The sequence below is a fragment of the Thermobia domestica genome, chromosome 7 (genome assembly GCF_964235325.1).
Source record: "Thermobia domestica chromosome 7, izTheDome1.hap1.1, whole genome shotgun sequence".
Taxonomy (NCBI): Eukaryota; Metazoa; Arthropoda; class Insecta; order Zygentoma; family Lepismatidae; genus Thermobia; species Thermobia domestica.
Genome location: NC_137460.1, coordinates 57,094,908 through 57,115,370, shown reverse-complemented (window position 1 = coordinate 57,115,370; position 20,463 = coordinate 57,094,908). Strand labels below are relative to the sequence as shown.

The 20,463-nt window shown below is 36.9% G+C and overlaps 1 protein-coding gene across 2 annotated transcripts in view; it reads left to right on the top strand.

The window, feature by feature from the left end:
* Positions 1 to 20,463, top strand: part of Nup214 (nuclear pore complex protein Nup214) — a 100,750-nt gene that overhangs the window by 31,252 nt on the left and 49,035 nt on the right. For both annotated transcript variants that reach the window (XM_081764710.1, XM_081764709.1), the window contains exons 7-12: positions 3,605 to 3,804; positions 5,639 to 5,915; positions 7,600 to 8,254; positions 10,623 to 10,810; positions 16,790 to 16,954; positions 19,748 to 19,918. In XM_081764710.1, coding sequence (XP_081620836.1) covers positions 3,605 to 3,804; positions 5,639 to 5,915; positions 7,600 to 8,254; positions 10,623 to 10,810; positions 16,790 to 16,954; positions 19,748 to 19,918 — 1,656 coding nt within the window. The remainder of the gene's footprint in view (positions 1 to 3,604; positions 3,805 to 5,638; positions 5,916 to 7,599; positions 8,255 to 10,622; positions 10,811 to 16,789; positions 16,955 to 19,747; positions 19,919 to 20,463) is intronic.

Genomic DNA, 20,463 nt, shown 5'->3' with positions numbered 1-20,463 from the left:
TTACATTGTGGGAGAAGCTGAATAGTTTTCTGCGTTCTTCGTCGGCTGTGAGATCGCTGTCGAGCAATGAAGACGATTCTGGTAGTCTATCCACTTATCTTCAAGCCGCATCGAGGGCTGGTAGAATCATTATGGCAAGGAATGGATTTCATCGCAGTCTTGGATAATTACCGATCCACCTACACCAGTGACCCCCTAAATTATACTCCCTCCTATTGTGAAGTAAATATCCGTGTATTTAAGCGATTCGAAGTGTGAGATTATCAACGAAAAGACATAATAACAGTTATAACATTTTAAGTGTTTTAATCATCTATAATCTTAATATCGCGCTTAATGTTTGCAAGTGTTATATTTTCATATATAGTTTCCCGGATATACATACAATAAATATATTAAGTATCTAGGTAACATGTTCGAATTTCTTTTTATATGGTTGTTGACCTTCCATGCACTTCTTACATCGTTGCATTTCCAGTTCGGAGAGAAGAAAATCTTAACCTCTCCATATTTAAGATTTACATCTACAGTGTATACATATTAGGAGTATTCAAAATGTTCAATATTCTGACCACTCAAGGTATTCTTGTTGTTTTCTTTGTTTTTAATATAATAGGTTCCCGAACAGAGATTACCTTGACAAGGGTAATGTAATAGTTACTGTTCTTCAGGCCAGATTACAATTTTAGTGTTGCTTAAAGAAACTGAGTTCGACTGTATTCAGGATTCTTTTTCCAAGGACTATACTTCGTAGTTTTTGGAAAAAGAATCCTAAATACAGTAGTAAATGATAGCCTCGCTGAGTTCCTTTGTGGCTGTGTGGATAGCTTATACGCCTTTGGCATGGGAGACTCAGGTTCAATTTCCGGTGGGAGCTCATGTGGTTCGGATTCCACGTTAAACTGTAGGTGCGTGGGATATTAAACTAGGAATTTCATTTCCTGGAATCCACGTAAGAGAAAGAAGAAAAAGTGAACAGGAGCTTAAATTGTGTGAATTGCCTTCTGGTTCAGGATACTGGATTCAGGGTTCAGTTGCTACAAAATTCTTTAGACTTAAATCTGGTCAAGAAAGAAGGCTTGAACTCAACATTGTTTTCGCTTTCACAATTTGTTTTACACCATTTATATTTAGATGTGTAGAGAGTTGTATTTATGACTATCTTGTTTGTTCAACGAAATATTCAAGTTTTAATCTCACAAAATACAAGGAATAGTAACAAAGTGAAACGAGGCCGGTAAAGTCTTAGAAAATAAGAAACTTAATAATCTTAATAACAGGAGGAAAGTAAATTGAATACAACTTAATCTTGTTTGTTTGTTCCTTTAGAGTAGTTTGCATATTCTACACAATCCGTGTGGGAGGACGGTGGCTCAGTGATAGAGCGCTTACGTCTGGTGCATGGGGTCCCTGGTTCGATCCCCGGCCAAATAATTTTGTGGTGGACAACGTCGTGTCCGTGCGTTTTCTCGGGGTACTCCCGTTTCCTCCCACTTTTCGTTCCACCAATTCTTCCATTATCATTCACTTGCTTTAATCATCGTATGCCCTAGCGGGCATAATCGTGGGACATTAAACTGAAATATTTTTTGTTCAATATCCGGATATTATTGTGGGCCGAAATGCAATCACAAATTCCACCAAGTGGGCCGAAATGTCGAGTCGATACTCATTTTTCGTCATTTGAAGGAAAAGATGGAAGTACGAAAGATGTATTCAGAAAACCGTGTACCAGTATTTCCTTAATCATTTTCGTTATGTTCGTTATTTTTCCGGCAGCAGAGAAAGAAATATGTTATATTTACTTCTGTACTACACTATTAAATATTTTATTTTCTGCTTTTTTATTTATTTATTTATTGCGAGTGCTGGGGTGGTCTGCTCTTAACAGATTGACTTCGATTATTTATCAGAATAATATTGTAGCTTGCATGTATGCTTTTTATGCGCATGGTTCCAGGTTCGATATATGATGGAAATGCATGTGGTTCATTTTCCGCTCTAAACTGTTTGCCCATGTTTCATATAGCATTGTTCCTAAAAAGGATCTTTAAGCTAAAATAGAAAAATCAAGAAACAAAATGACTGCATATCGGGTTATCTTGAACATGTTATAAAGTCTACAATATTGATAGCGTTTAACGAAAAAAATCACACACACTATATATATATGTGGGTGTTTTCAGTGAATAACCGGCTAAGTCAGCTTTTTTTGAAAATTGATATTTTACAGGTATAAGCTTATTTTGGTGAGTTCTACATTGTGTAGAAGCGGCTAAGGCGAATTTATAAAATTGAGGAAATTACAGCATTTTGCATAACCAATTATGTCAAAATTAACCAGGTAACTGCTGTAAAATTTACCTTTAAACTGCTCTCCTGTAAAATTTACTTTTCCCGACTTAGCCAGTTATTCACTGGAACCAGCCATATATTGATTCATGAAATCCGTAGCAAGGCCTTAACTAAGCTCCTAGTGCACAGAAATTTATTACCAAAGTGTAAGTGCCGAATCACTTAGTGATGCTTCTAAAATCAAGAGCGTCTTAGAATACCTCTACGGGGAAGGGGGGAACAAATTCAAAATTTTAAATGGAAACAGGAGTCTACTTTGCCCCCATTGAAACAACCGCTGAATTTTGAACAACTTGGAGAGAAAACACTTCTCTTACCGTTTGGGAGTTACACGAGTTCATTAATACCTCAATGCGAGGATTTCCGCATGCTGCAACTCAAAAGGAATAGCAAATAATTTCCTGAAATTAAAGCAAAGAAAGAAAGTGCACATGAGGAAACAAACGGTGCAAGTTCCAAAAAAGAAATGACGTCTCGAAATACCTCTATTGAAGAGAGGGAGGGGGGACTTCAAAATGTCAAATAAAAACAGGGGTCAATTTGAAAGAAGCGCTAAATATTGAACATCTTTCATAGGCAATAGTTCATGACAGTTGGTACCGTATAGCTGCAACAGAACTTGAATTGTTGGGAGGTGGGGGGGGGGGAGTGAGAGTGATATTGAAATTATATTCTCAATAAATTCTTCCTTGAGACACTAGCAAGATAACGGTATATAGTATAGTTGATGAAATGTAGCATAAAATTATCAATAACTCTTAAATTTTAGTGACCGATTAACCAAAATATTGTTTAAATATATGATATATACCACTTCATAAATCATGTTCAGTCGAACAAAGTAACATACTTGTGGGTAAATTCTCGTGCATGGGTTTCGGGAAAATAGAAAAAAAAAATACTAACTTTTGTGGCGCAAAAAATATGTCATTCGTTGCCAATAATAGTTGATAGTTCTTAACTTGCTGGAGTAAGTTATTTACTTATGTACTGGACAGTATATGCAACAAAACATACTGTTAACTAGCAGATTATGTCTGTTATTGTATGTCTTTTCCTAACGGTACAAACATACTACTTGTGAACTAAATTGTATATTTGTGCATAACGAAGGTTCTCAAAATTTAACGTGTGATGGTATTCCTTTTCGCTGATACGTTTACTCTAAGTGATTATTCTAAAATTTACTTTTCATGTTTTATCAATATGGGCTGCATACTAATGCTGAATTGTATGAATGTTTTTGTAGGAGTTTGATATTCTGCGCATCAGCCAACAGCATGGAAGTTGGTGTTCTTGGAGTGAAGGAGAAGTCTGAGCCCTATGTGTGGGAACAGTGGATGCTTGAAGACTCTGCACGTGCTGAACTACCATTGACTGCCAATAAAGAAGAAACATATCCCTTAGGAATGGGCTTAGATTTGAGCTCACAAAATCAGTTGCCATGGGGTAAGTTTGTTTTCGTGTGTTTATTTTTGGTACATTGTATATTTCATACATTGAATAGATAAAGGTAGGGTAAGAGAGTTTTGGGGAGACATGGTAATTCAATAGTAGAGCATTCACCCCTGTTACGAGGGAGAAGCTCTCTCGTGGCTATATGGGTATCAAGCGCGTCTTTGTCGCGGGAGACCAGGGTTCGATTCCCGGCTGGAACTCATACGGTTTGGATCCCACCTCAAACTGTACGGTTTGGATCCACGTCTCATATAGTCTCGCTGTTGAACGGGGCGCTAAACTCAAAGCTGAAATTCTGTTGCACGTATTTATTCGATCCCAGGCCAGCGTTCACCTCCGGTGCTTGGGGTCCCTGGTTTGATCCCAGCTCGCGCTGTGTGGACTTTGTGGTGGACAAACACCGTGCTCGTGGGTTTTCTCGGGGTTCTACCATTTCCTCCCACTTTCTTCATTCCACCATTTCATTCATTTCTCATCTTCACCGTCTCCTTTAGCCTAACTGGCATAACGGTGGGACGTAAAACTTAAAGATTTCATTTCATTTTTTTTTCGACGCGTGTGTCCCAGGCCACGCGAGTTTGTCCGTGGGTTTTCCTCGGGGCTCTGTCTCGCTCCCTGCCACATTCTAATTTGATCAGTTATTTCATAATTATACACTTTCGTTAATCATCCATCTCTTTAGTCACATTTGTAGAACGTAAAACCAGAAATTTCATTTCAGTATGTGTTTGGAGTAATATAGAATCTATTAGTTGGATAGGCAGGAATCGAATCCGTCTCGTAATTTGCTTTAAATATAAAAACGAACGGTGTTTAAATATAAAAGCAGATTCGTAAACACTATACTCCTTGTTGTAATCGCAGCTTAGGCCTGTACGCTTGAAAAAAGTTTATTTTATATCAATACGGTAGCTTAGTAGCAGAGCGCTCACTTCTGGTGCGAGGAGATCTCCGGTTCGATTCCAGACCATATGAATTTATGGTATACAACATTGTTTTCGTGGGTTTTCTCGGGGTTTTCCTCTTTCTTCTTCCCACATTCTTGTTACACCAATTCTCTCATAATCATTCACTTTCGTTAGTCATTTGTCTCTTGAACTATAAGGTGTAACCGTGTGACATTAAAGATTTCATTTTTTCCTGCGACCTTGCCGTGCCGTTGCATGACTCTTCAAGATCGGACTTACCACGTATATCGGAAGTAGATAATGGTAATTCATCATTTATGGTTCGATTTGATTGACACTTGAAATTTGTTATCAATATATTTTCACTACGCTTACATTGATATTCAAATCAAGCTTAGTATACCACCAGAGTACTGAATACGGAGTGATTACTACCGGAAGAGAAGGTACAATAAAGAGAGGAGTATAAATCTTAAAATGAACTCTATATTGTTAATTTTTACGTACATATTTTCAAAGTGTGTGTGAATGTGTAATATTTTATGCCTTTTTTTTTTCATTCATTAAAAGCATCTCATATTCATGCCAAGGGCGGGTATCTCCTTTACATTATTTTCAGTTCTCTGCAGGAACAACAAAAGATCTAATGTATTAAATTCTCCGGAGCAAACCATTGCGTCCCCAATGTTCCTATACAACTAACTATGTTGAAGACTGTGGCCAACGACCGAAAATTATGTTGTGACTCATTTGGGAAAAAGCTTACAGTGATCATGTTCGCCATTGTAACATGCATTGTGTGATCACTAATCATGTGTATTGATTTTCCAGAGTTCTTCTGTTTCATTCTAGTAAGACTCACAGGATATAATTCAGGAATGTTAAACTAAAAATTCATGTAATTTTTTTATTTTCAGGAGAGAATCAAACAATTCCTCCAATGCCGGTGTTGCACTTGCTGTCGCACGATGGAGTTCTGTGCCTGTTCTATGTCATTAATTTGAATCAACCATTGATATGTTCTCCACCGGAACCTTTGTCAGAGAGTGTTGGATTTATAATGCAGCCGTCATTGGCTAACCAGATGGTTGATTTGGGTGACTCAGCATCTAATCGGAGCATTTTTCCTGCCACAATTATACAGAATGATCCAGCAAAACCTCAGGAGGTTCAAAAAAGTGTTTTGGAAGAAAAGTAAGTATCAGTTGAAAGAATTAATTTAGTACTCACGTTCCAAATGTTGCATACTTAAAAGTTCAACCATTAGTAAAAAAAAGCTATTAAAGTAGGAAAAGAACAGTTTCGAAGAATAAGAATTATAAAGAACCACATTAGATGGAAATTACTATATATATAAAATATAATATAAACCTCCTAAAATAACTTTCATCTATTGTCAGCGAACCAAAGTTCTGAGTGGAAAAAGGGTTATTTTCACTGGTCGATTTTAATCTTTTCTTGTCACTGACAGTCTCATGACTTGCTCCCGTCTTTAAGTATTTATTAGAATTAGGATTGTCAAGGTTTTTTAAATTTTTTTTTTCTAATAAACCTTGTTTCCTTAATTGGACACCAAGTCGCTCTTCACTTTGTGAAAAATGTTAACATAATTTGTTACCCTGAGAAAATTCAATTAAATGTTTGATAAGCTTGAAATTGAGCGTTTCATTTTAACATTCTTTGAATTCATTTTTAATACTGTAACGGGATGAGAGAGTAGCTAAGACGTTGAAGATAACAATAACACCATTTGCCAAGAAATTGAAATCAGAAAGATGTGAAGATTACATAATCATTTTTTTCATATTGCATGCTACAAAAATTATTCTTCAAATCTTGAATGTAAGATGGTGTGAAAGAACAAAGGATTAAGTTGAATCGAGCGTGGCTACCGAAATTGTATGGTCTGACACTGTGTTACTTCTTTCTTTAGTCTTTTGTCGTCTACGGTAACTAACCAATCACAATTCATTCGTTGAGAAAGGAGATTTGAGTTGAGCCACAAATCGAGCCTAAAACGTCCCTTTTCAGCGCTGAGGATGTAGGAAACGAGACCAACTGAGTAACGTTCAATCCGAACGGCTACTTGGGTTATTTTTAAGGCGAACCCCGTCTGTAATGAATCCGGCATCACATGCACAAAAGTGTGCATGGGTTTTCTTCGTTCTTCCCGTTTCATCTCACACTCTTATTCAACCAAATCTTTCACCTTCATTCTCTTGCCTTAATCATTCGTGTCCCTTAACATTAAGGGCATAATCGTGGGACTTTAAACTGAAAGATTTCATTCCATTTCATTTTCACGTGCACAGAAACCCTATACAATAGCTACGAAAGGACCTCAAAAGAACACAAGTGTGCCAGCAAGGGCGTGGGGCATTTGTCAACTGTATGTGTTGTGGGTCTCTCAGCCGCCTTGTGACACTCATACTTTTGGGGTGATGGTAGTCAGCATTGGCTTCCCTCGCCGTTAATGCTGGCTTTATAGACCGGAGTTCGCAATTTCTTTCTTTCAAGTAGCTCTCCAGTTCTCATAACGTAGGATGGATGTCGCAATGCCAACACCCATCTGGTGAATACGTACGGTCACTCATCTTCGTTACATCTCATGAGAAGTTGTATTTCAGTGTGGCTAGAGCGTTGACCATTTGTTAGGTATTGTGTTCCAAATTCTAATTGCAACGTGTTTTTACTTTATTCTGATATTTAAGTATTAGAATGTTGGAATAAATTAAGGCTTCATTTCTAAAAGTAAGAAAAAATGTCTTTTTTATAATATTAAAATTTATTTTTTTGTGGGTGCCTTATATATCCATTATTTTTTTACCAGCTGCATTTTTTTAACATACTTAAATATTGTTTTCCTTCATTCTTTCAGAACTGAAATGAAAATATCGGTACCTCAGAAGAATATTTTAAAGGAGACTACACCTACATCCCAACCAATTAAGTTTACAATGGGATCTTCTCCTTTTGGTAGTGCTCCAGTATCTTCTGCCACATCATCTGCATTTCCTACTTTTGGCACCACGGCATTTGAACCATCGTTTTCGTTCACTGCTCCCAAAGGCACATCCACTCCATTCCAAATGAAGACAACTCCTTTTACTAGTGGGAGCCCAGCAGCACCTCCTGTAGCCTCGGAGGTCAAACCTCCAAGTTCAGTTCCTTCTAGTATTGGATCAGTTTTGTCAACGTCGCCGCAGTTGGTTTCTACTAAGCCCCAAACCATATTTTCATCTGCAAAACCAAGTCAATTGGAGCAGAAACCCGCTTCAGTGCCTGCAAAACCTACGCTAAGTGAACTTAGTACGCAACAACAATTAACATCTGCAAATACAGTACCAAGACAACTTGCTCCGCCTCAGCCATCTGGTCAGGCAGTTGAATCTGCGAAGAATAGAAGTGAATTAAACAGTCAACAAGATAATTCTCATGATGCTACATTTACTTTGGCTATTCGAGAAGAGATAGAGCATTTTCAAAAGGAGTTAAATGATTTGAAAGAGCGAGTAAAAAGATTTAACGTTCAGGTACTACTTTTATTAGAATTTCTTTCGTTAAACAGTCTCTGCATTCTTGCTTTCAGGTCTTAATTTATTATTTTAGTAATAAAAAGAACCTCTTACATTGTATTCACTGAAAGATATGTTCATATCATTTCAACACTCGACTACATATCATCGTAAAGAAACACTTTATAATTCGTTTGCATTTGTGACCTTCTTAAGAACATAGTTTTCTGTTAAAAATGTTAGAGTGCAGAATATGTTAATTTTTGTTTTGTGTATTCAAACAAACAAAAGTCTCCACATTCTTCTGGATGAGTACAGACAAGCCAAGCCAAGTACAGACAATTTTTAACAAGTGGCGTAAGGGCAGAAAGTGATCATAATATTTCTCTATACTTTGTACATGTGTTTCCCGATAATTCTCACGCTTCATTAACTCCTTTAGAACACATATGAAGGGTAAGGGGAAAAAACAAGGAATGTCACAAAACTGCATTTTCGAGAAAACGGCGTTTTAATATAGAAAACTGCGTACACAGAATAGGGTTATGAAATCTTTTGCCACTTTTTACATGAACATTTCTACATCTACTCATGCATGCCGTAGACAGTCAAATAGTACGAAGAGTCACCAACAGATAGGACAAAGCACCCGAAAAAGCACATACATGGACATTCCTTGTTTTTTCCCCGTACCCTTCATATGATCTTTTCAAAGAGTCCGGTATGTAGTGAGGTCTGGATTACTGATGATGAAGCTAGTGTTGAAATGATAATCTTTAAGTGGATGCAAGATAAGATATTGTATTATTCTACTGTATTCTACTGTATTTTTAAGTAAATATGATTTTAATATTTGTATTTCTTTCGTCTTTGTTAAAATTACGCTGGAATTATATATATATAAATAATGGAAACTACCATATTTACCATTTCGTAGGATAGTATGAGATTTTTCTCAATAATTTTGGGGCAGTACGTTTCAACCTTCCCGAAAGGACAGAATTGAATTAAAATACAGTTTTCTTTGTTTGTTTAGAGTCCCATTTCAGCACTGACGCTATATGAAATATAAGCCTACAGTTCAAGCTGGAGTCCAAACCACTGTACTTCATTCAGATTTTAAATCTTTTCTATCGGAAATCGAACCAGGAATAGTTAAAATACAGATGACAAAGTAAAACACAACATTAAATAGATAAGTACTTGTCCTTCCATCAAAATTTGTTCAAGCTCTTATGTGCATGTACTCACTCAAGTGCACCTACATTTTCATCACATCGTGTAGTTTTTAACGATCCACAGCATCTCCTGAGCCTTTTATTTTCTCTTGCTTGTGATTAAACAACTTGCATAGTACATACTTGGAAGATTAGGATTAGTTCCCATCAGCAACAATAACGTGTCTTAGGCCACTGTGACCCAGTGGTAGAGAGCGTTCATCTTGGTATTGGGTCGTTTTATCTGATACAGGCACCATGTCTTGGCAGCCATTTTGAAAACGGTGACCCATATGAACAATCTTCTGCCACAAAGCTGTTTAGTGTATGAAGATCTATGAAACGAGGTATAACTTGACACGTATTTTTGTTTAAAATTTCTAAGTTAGGCCTGGGCCCCCATGAAAGGCGACCCTGGGGGACACCCCGACAACATCATTTGATTTGCTCTATGGCTTTCCTATTTGAGTTTATGTTTAGTTCATTTATGTTCAACCGTTTTCGTATTAGTGGTACTGGACGTTTATCTGAAACAGGTAACATATCTTGGCGGCCATTATGAATACGGTGACCGGTATGAAAAATCTTTTGCCACGCCGCTTTTTAGTTTTTAAAGATCTATCGAACGAGGTGACACTTGCCCCATGTATCCATTTAAAATTTTAAAGTTAGGCCCCGGGCCCCCTTGAAGAGCGACCCTGGGGGCACCGCGACATCACCATTCGATTTGCTCCATGGTATATCCTATTTTAGTTTTTGTTCAGTTCATTTATGTTCAACCGTTTTCGAGATATTTCCGTGGAAAGATTAAAACGGGCCACCCTGTATATAGATAAATAGATAGATAAAACTATAAATAAATAAATAAATCTATAAGTGCTATATTTCGTTATAATAAGTTCGATTGAAAAATAGTGTTTTTTACAATAAACATTTCATTTTCCAGTGGAACTTTACGAAAAGGGTTTACTTAATTGTACAAAAAGGGTTTACTTAAAGGAAATAAGTTACTGTTTCATTAATTTGTTCTCCTTTAAAAAATGACTTGATTGGATTGAGTTGGGCTAGACCATAATATTAAATGTGATCATCGTCAGAATGGCTTTGACAGCACTGTTTGAGGGAGGAATTGTGAATATTTAACTTTTGCATTATTCATTTTCTTGCAGATTGGAACTGATGATGAAAAATCGCAATTAAAAGAAAAGGTAGATACAATAGAAGAATTCTGTAAGGAATTGAAAGAAACAACACTGTCTCAAACCAATGAAATTCAAGCCTTGAAAACTTCGACTATTGAAACATTCTACTGGGTGGAAGAAGCTAAGTCACGAGATATGCTGCTCAAGAATCCTAGGTAATAATAATAATAATAATGTGGTATTATAACAGTAAGGAACAGAAAATGAAGAAGAGTGTGAAAAATGTACGAAGTTTGAAAAATGAATTTGTGTGTATACTTTGGCATGTGCATAGTAAAACCTGCTTACCCGACCGTTTGCCTAAATTGACTCAGTTTTATAAGATATGTATTTTAACATGTACCTTATAGAAACTGACTTTATTATGCCTGTATAATTATACTGTGGAAATTTTCAAGAAATTTTCTGTAGCCTTCGTCAATAGGGTGGCCCAAAAGTAGGTCCTACAAAGTATGATATTTTAGTTTATTAAGATAATTAGTTAATTTGCTTGTGTCGGTTCCAAGCTTAAGGTATGAGTGAAGAGAGATTAAGAACAAATAATAAAGAAACTAAGTCACTATCTGAATGGATAACAATAAGAAAATTATATAAAATGTCATGAGCCGGTCATATTTTTGGGCCACCCTGTATGTACTCACAAAAAACGAACGTCGAAACTAAACTCACATGCTTACTTGTCAGAATTAAGCGCACAGATGTTATAACTTCGCCGTGTATAAATAAAGTGCAATCACTGTATTGAAAGCATTCATGGTTTATTTGTCAAAAACTGGAGGACAAAATAATAATAATAATAATAATAATAATAATAATAATAATAATAATAATAATAATAATAATAATAATAATAATAATGAGTGGTGAGCATTCACTGACTGTAGTCACTCACAAAATATAAACACATTAAGTGTTGTGCTTCACACTTCTCCATGTCCAGTTGCGCCTTTGAGACAAAACACTTTTGAGTATTTGCTTTCTCGGAACGTTAAGACGACTTAAATTTTTTAGTGAAACTGTTGATGATAATACTTAAGTTTTTAAGTCAATAATGGTATACCAAATTCTCACCATTTACTATTCTTTTAGCTGGTCACCTCTTGAAGCTAGACAGCTGTTAAACATCTTTATTCCTCTACTCTTAATGTTAAATTCATCTGTGTAGATTGGACACCTAAAATGTGTTAAACGACGTTGACTTGAATAGTATACTTAATCTTTTCATGGTAACCTTTCTTGTTTTGAAAGTTTGATGAAGGAGAAAGGAGAAAACTTCTCCATTAAGAATGGCTTGCACAAAATACAGTAGATTATGGTACTGTTTATTGCTTTTATATAAATGAATGAATAAATAAATCATATACAGTCATGTTAAAATGAATAGCAACTCTTTGGAATTTAACGCATTTATAAAGATTTCAATAAGGTTTCTACCTAAATATGTACAAACATATAATGATATACACATCAAATTAAAGGAAATTTTATGTAGAATCTAAATCTACTCACAGAAGTTATGTATTTTTACAACAATTGATGATATTCAACAAAATATGACGTCAATTGTTAAGTGAAGTGAAAGTAAGTGAAGTTAAGTAAAGCGTACCCAATTGATTTTGGCTCAAGCTAATACTTAATTGGATGTCCACGCTTAGTAATAACGTCTTCGCATCGTTGTGACATGGAGTTTACTAAGTTTTGTAGTCTCTATTGAAATGCAGTGTTGCCAGACGTGGTGTATTGCTTGAATTAACTCAGCTCTCGTTGTAGGATATCTTGCACGAACCTTATCCTTCAAAACACTCCATAAATTTTCAATTGGGTTTAAGTTGGGCGAATTACCAGGCCAAGGAAGTTGGGTAACATGACGTAAGGAGAGCATATAGTCTTTTATAACTGTGGCACGATGACAGGGGACAGAATCGTCTTGAAAAATAAAGGGCACCGTTGAATAAATCTCTCTCCGCAGGTATCATTATCGTTTCAAGAATTGTACATTAACAACACCATCACAAATGTGAATTTTACCGATTCTACTAAAAGAAAAACATCCCAAATTATTACATTGGTAGAGTACCTAGAAGTTTTTACAGTACAAGCAGAATTAAGTGCTTCACCAGTCATGCGATTAACTCAGCGCGTGAATTATTGCCATAATTCGTTATTTTCGTCTCACAGGGTGTCTATCGGTCACGAAAGTCATGAAAAAATCACGAAATCTGAAAACGGTCATGAAAGTTAAGAAAAAGACAAGAAATTTAGCTTTTGGGTCACGATTTTTTTTATGTGTTCAGAATCTGTAAGTATAGACTGGAAAATTTTGTTCATTAAAACGTCAAAATTCACCACCAAAAATGTCTGTAGTCGGATTTAGACGCTACAAAATCGCAAGCAAAGCACGCTTCTACTGCATGCATGAAAATTTGCACCCAAATTCGCTCTTGAGAATGTGACTAAATTATATGGTTTGGGAAAGAAAAGATCACGAAAAAGTCACGAAATTTCAGTTTGGAATTTTAGTAGATACCCTGTCTAATCACTAAACAGAACTTTGCGCCACTGGTCACTTGTCTAAACCTTGTGAGTTTTGAGCCACTCTACGCGCCTTTTGCATTGTTCCGATGTAAGATATGGCTTCTTCCTGACAGCTCTATGTGAACGCAAACCCGTTGATTTTAACCTGTTTCTCACTGTTCGCGGACAAACATCGACACCAGATGTTTCTCTCCAACTTCTAGCAAGATTTGTTGATGACTCAAACCTGTCTGCAAGACACAACCATCGCAATGCACTGTTCTGTCTAGGCGAGGATTTCATTTTTCGTTCGCATTTGCCAATTCTTCCACTTTTTATACATTCCTGCTTCGCGAATTTTGTCTAGCTGCCTACCCACTGTACTTTTATGTAGTTCTATAATCCGGGCTATTTCAACATTAGTCTTGCCACACTCAATGTTTTAATTCTAGTGGCTTTCTGTGGTGTAATGTCACACGTTTTACCCATGTCGATGTCCGATATCAATAATTTATACACGGTAAATCAATATTTATAGGTAAAACTATCACTTTCAAATTTGTCAGTAAAAGTAACACTACTAGAATAACACAATTATGTAACCCAGGGCACCTACACAACAAGTAAGGAAGCAGAAACCATACTGCACGCTTGGAACGTGGATTACCTTATTGAGCTTGGACCTCACTGAAAGCAACATTGAGTCATCCATTAAATAAACCTTTAGCATGACGGATTTGCTTCCTTTCCCACGTGAGTAGATGTGGATTGTACATAAAATTTCCTTTAATTTGATGTATAGAAAAACTTCTTTGAAATCCTTATAAATGCGTAAAATTCCAAGGAGTTGCTATTAATTTTCCCATGACTTTTATATATATATATAGTCAAATTAATATAGTTATTTATTACATGCAGTGTTTTTATATTTCAAAAATATTTTTACAATATATTATTAATAAAATGTTACCGGAAATACGTATTTCATAATGTATAATAGTTTTTGTTCCAAAAAACACTTATTTTCTTAAGGTGCAACTTTTCAGTGAAAACTACGATGGCCAACATTGGCAGGTTTGATTATATACGAGGGTCATTAAACTCGAAGTGGCAACATAATTGTGAAATAAAATGTAGTGAACCACTCACCTCAAGAAGCTTATAGTCCTTCGATGTAGTCTCCGCCAATCTGTTGAACCCTTCTCCAGATGTCTGGTAACCGTTGAATACCTGTCAAAGCCCCACTTTGTGAGATGGTGTTGACAGTGCGCCTTAAGACACGAACAATGCTGGGAATGTCTGAAACGTTTGCCCCTGAGAGGTTCTTTCATTTTTGGGAAAAGATCAAAATCGCAGGGGCTCATATCCGGGAAGTATGGCGGGTGCTCCAGTACCTCCCAACCCCATCGTCGTAACAAAGTCTGTACTGGATGGACTGTATGGCATTGGCATTGTCGTGAAGGAGAATTGGTCCAGACTCTAGGAGGTGTGGACGTATACGCCACAATGCTGGTCACAAATGGTCACTGAGGTATGAAGCATAGTATGCAGCATTGACGATAACGCCCGGTGGAACTTGATGTGATAGGATAATGCCTTCGTGATCGTATGGCATTATCATCACCACCTTCACGTTTGCTGGCTCTTGCCTAAGCTTTTTCGGACGTGGATATTCTGGGTGGCGCCATTCACTCGTCTGACTTTTCAATTCAGGCTCGTAGGATCTTCCCCACGTTTCGTCACTTGCAATAATGCGGTGCAAGACGTCATCACCTTCCTCATTGTAACTTTGAAGGTGTAGGTGCGCATATTCTCACCTATGCCACTTTTGAACCTGGGTCAGAGCATGGTGTACCTATCTGGCTGCAATTTTCCGCATGCCAAGATCTTGTGTTAACATACAGAACACTGATCCGGAAGAAATATTCAGCTCCTGCGCCAATTCACTACAAGTCCAGCGCCGAACACTGTCAAACAGTGTCCGTAGTATTGCAAGATGAATTTCGTCTGTAGCCGTTCGCATATGCCCTCCACCGTGCATTTTGTCTGTTGACTGTCGTCCCGCCTGAAATGCTGCAGCCCATCTCGCCACTATCCGCTACGGTAGATCAGCTTCACCATAGGCCTCTACTAATCCTCTGTGAATCGTCCTACCATTTCAACCTCGTGCCGTGGATATACACACGGTGTTCTGCACGCGTGAACATTGCGTTAGGGCGGTATTTCACACAACAATCACTTTAACAATGTCTACTTGCAACACACACCGTAATATGGGACCGCAGTAGTGTCGAACTGACTCGTACACATCCATGGAACACATTGCGTTCGTCATTTGTCTCCTGCCCACACGACACTCCAATCGTAGCAGTGTTGTGAGTTCGAGTTAAATGACTCTCGTATATGTCAAAAGTTTAGTATGAAAAGCTGTGCTCTGTATGCTATAGAACGCTTAGATAGATAAAAGTGAATAAATAATTGAAATACTTACATTGATAGATCTTTTGTAAGAATGGAGGAAGTCTGTTGTAAAAATGGCAGAAGATCCATGCTTTCATTGGTAAATAAACCACCATGGAACCGATGGTGGACAACATAGACTGTTCAAGGCATCGGGTGACACTTTTCAAAAATTCTTGCATCTGTGAAAGCACAATATAGGATCTTTCTTTATCCGTTACACATTCACTACTATTAAGTATAAAAGTTTTCAAGTGTGTTCAAGGTTTGTTACGAACAATATGGGTTAACGATAATATAAAACTTGAAACATTTCCGTAGCGATATAGTTGCATACTCTCCCTACTTCACTGTCCGTTTTTATTTTTTTTTTTAAACTTCTCTCTCTCTCTCTCTCTCTCTCTCTCTCTCTCTCTCTCTCTCTCTCTCTCTCTCTCTGATCTTATTAGTTACAGTCATCCATTTTTTTTTTCATCTAAAGGGCACAACCATGGGAGGAAAACTAAATTTAATTTCATTTCCATCTACTGAAAAATTATATACTATAAACACTTTCGTGAAACATTTCATCAGATAGGAAAAGGAAGAAGGAGAGATAGAAAAGAATAATTGTAGAAGAGAGATGTAGTTATGAAACCCTCACGTGGGCTTTCTGTTGGTATGCGGGGAGGTGGTTCATTTTTTTTTTTTTTTTTTTTTTTGTTTTATAACAGTTTTCAGAATAATGACAATTTTATATCATAACAAATTCTTTGGATTAGTTACTTTTACCCAGTATTAAGATGCAAAAATGTTCTTAACATGTTACTTTCACGTTGTATGTATCTACATTTCTATTATTATTACATGTATATGAGGGAAAACACGCTAAGTCCAAATTACATTATTTTGAAGTATTTGCCCCTTCAGTTAAAGGTAGATCTTACCAATAGTATAACAACATTGCTACTGGGGAAAGTAACAGCTTGATCCCATTTTCAAAACGATTAAAGAAATCCCATATAAGGAAGAACCCGCTTTTTCCATGCTTTAAAACCGCTCTCCTGAAAAATTTAGGAAATGTGACTTAGCGTGTTTTCCCCCTGTACCCTTCATATATATATATATATATATATCCCTTCTTTATGAAGATTGTTATGTTTATGAGTTTTTTTTAATAGGTATATTCACCTGTTACGCAATCAAGATCTTGATCCTTTGAGTCAACATTATTATTCTAATATTCAGCAGCTTTTGTATTATGTAGAGGATCAGCTAAGACAAATAAACCAACATTTGGATGATCAGTGGATGGAGTTTGAAAACATGTGTAAAAAATCTGTAAAGTAAGTGTTTATGTAATATCCCTTTTATTGCAAAATGCGTGAAGATCAGATAATGACGGTGCGTGAGGGAAGTCATAACGGCTAAGAAAACTGAACTTTTATCGCTTCAAACTAGGCTATGGGAATAAAACGTACTTAATGTGCTTATTGTGTACTGCTATAGATAAAGCATATAGAAAAGGATCGATACCGTAAGTTTTTATTTCCTTAGTTTGAAGGGATAAAAATTCAGTTTTACCGATGTGAATTCCCTCAACAACCGCTTTTGTTGGAGAGTCAAGAATTTAAATTATTTCATTGTGTACATATTACAGGTGGGAAATCGGTGTTAATATTATTAGTCAAACTTGTCCAAAATATGATTTAATATACGTAGAAGTCTAAACAACATATTATTAAAACTGGTTTCTAGTTAATATGATGGATAAGTACTTTGCGTGTGTATGTATGTTCTACAAAACACCGATGTGTAACTATAAATTGTTCGACGCGTCAATAAAGTTAATCAAACCAACAGGCATATGTTTCAGAAAAAGTTTATATAAAAATGATAAATTTTGGATCAGGACCACCCTGTGGCTTTTCACATCTTCCCCAATATTGAGTACAATCTGCTGGTCTAGTGGCTGGTGAGCTTGCCTTTGTTGCACGGAGTCGCGGATTGTATTCTCAGTGTAAGAGCATTGAACGCATTACGGTAGTTTGAATTACATTGTAAATTATAGATCCATGTCTCATAAAGCCTGGGTGCTGAGATAGGGCATTAGAGTTCAATAAAAAAATCCATATTACAAACATTTAATACATATAATTACTACATTTTATAAAATAGGCCAGTTGTGTGGCCTGATCCTTTAATCTAACTCACTTGGAAACGAGAGCTACTGGTGGGGAAGGGCTTGTTCTGTTGCGTTATGTTCTGTATTCTATCCATCAGCTTCATCCTTCATAATCTTAATATCGCATACGATGAAGGTAAGCCTTCAATTTGGAATGGTACTAACGTGCGACGTGGAGATATGGCTCTACATTTCCGGGGCTCGGCTCAGACGAAATGATGTGGATAGCATCACGCTTCTGCATCCCTCAACTCTGAAGCGTTACCAGGTACAGAGGTTGGGTGAACCCCTATTTGTAAGAGAGTATAAACGGAAGAGGAAAATCTTCCGTCAGCGGGATCAGTCCCTTTCTGTCTGACTGCAGTGTAGTCAGATCGAACAGATGCTGACTACAGTGCGAATTTCAAAGTACCTCTCTTTAATTTTCACGTGCACGTGAAAAAATTATACATTCCCTGTTGATCCGCGCTCGTACTAACGTCTAAAGAAGCTGTAAGCCAGACTTATTTCTAGGCGTCGTAGCAACATAGCATTCAGGATTTTTCTAGCTCACAAGTGAACCTTACGTTTGGGTAAATAGAGTTGCTGCACAAGACACATGTAATAGAGTAGTACTGAATGTGCACAATATGCCAAGGAAGGTTTAGGTGCAAAGCTCAGAGAGTTTAGGAGATACAGCCACTAGAACGTCACCTGGAAGTGTATGTTATAGTCGTAATACCTAGTCCAAAACGTAAGAGGGAAGTCTTATACCTATTATTTTCTTTAAACTAGATTATGTTTTTGTTTTCAGCATATTTAAGTGGTGAAACACAAGAGAAAGTTGTTGGTTTTGAAAATCCGAAGTGATTTTGTTATTGCATAGAAATGTTACGAATTACTACAATCAATATGCAGTTCAGAAAAAAGTGCATGCCTCGCACTGTACTGTGCTCACAGTGAGCACGCCTGACAAACGTAATCGAGTCGCACTTGAAACATAGGTCATTCATAATTCCGTCAAAACAGTAATCGTAAGAAGCGGTCCAACTTCCAGGCTTCTTATTCAAGTATCCAGCCTTATGGAAAGAGAATCGAATCATGTTACGAAAAGGAGGAGCATTGAACTGGTAAATTGTGAACGACTAAAGTTGTATGAACCTGTCACAATGCCAAATCTTCACGTCACTTCCTATTATTGCTGCATCAGTGATGAAACGAACAAAGGCTTTGTATGGACGGAAGAAGTGAACATCCAGAGACTGAATCATGCCACTACATCCACCATGTATCAGGCGTTTGATCAACAAAAGATTGTCGTCTTTGTTTGCAGACCACGAATCAAGTAACAGCAGGATTTTCTTCTTATCACTTGGAATGCTTTTCCATAGGACGTTCGAATAGAAAGTCTTCCGATCCTGCTTGTTCATGTTCACTGTTTTACCAGCAAATGAATTATATTAGCCGGATCGGCTGGCTTTACTGCAGGGAACCTACCGTTTGGTTCAGCCACCAGAACATACATGGAACACAGAATTTCTCCTTCCATGGACACAACCGGCATTATCATGTGGGAATGAAATGTTGCACTCACAGATCCCACTGCTGTTCTGATTTTTACTGATCCTTTCTCCCTCAACGTCCTGCAATTCATTCCCAAAGCGACTTTGATCTACCTTGAAGACACTAGCAGCTGGAATGTCATCAGTAATCATAAGATTACGTACTGATGTCACGAAGTCGTCACACTTTCAAGTGGCTGTATCTCCTAAACTCTTTGCACCTAAAACTTCCGTGACATATTGAGCACACTTAGCACTACTCTATTACATGTGTCGTGCAGCAACTCCGTTCATCCAAACGTAAGGTTTACTTGGCAGTATTTATGTAATAAGTAAATATAGTATACTTGTTACATGTTAGTAATCAATAGTATACTTGTTATATGTTACTAATCAGTCCGTTATTTTTACAGGAAAATGTATATTCCGTCCATGGAAATGATATATCAAACAATAGTAAATCATTCAAATATCCTGGCTCATCAGAAACAAAAAGTAGAGGAACTTCAAAATAAACTTCACCGAAGAGGCCTAAATTTCCTTTCTGTTCAGTCTACAATAAGAGAGAATGGAATCCAAAAAGGGTAACTAATTATTCAAGCTGTACACAGTAAAGATTTACAAATGCTAATAATTGTATCTATAACTTAGAACGAATACCGTATAAGTATGTGTGAGCATTTTCATTTCATAAATAACGGTGCCAGAGGTGGTTCCGATCTTCTGGTTGTTCCCTCGGCTCTTCTGAGTCAGGGAGTAAAATAACATGACAGTGCTTTACTAGAAATGGCATGATTAACGTCGTTTTGTTTGTGTGTTCATTTAATTTCATTACACTGTCGAATGAGACGTAATAGTTAAGAAAAAGTATAAAAACGATCATAAGTAATTATTTTATTATTTTTAAAAGAAGTAAAAAATGCGGGCAACTTGGCATTTCGCGAGTAAGCAGAAAAATTTAATTATTGCCGAAAATTTAGTGCGTTTCAAATCCAAGTGTCCAAAAATAGAGGAGTGCACGTGATCACCCATTGATTATTGGTGGGGAGACAGAAGTTTTTATTCGATTCTGGTGGGGAGAAAGAATTTTCTATTCGATTATTGGTGGGGAGACAGAACGTTTCCGTTT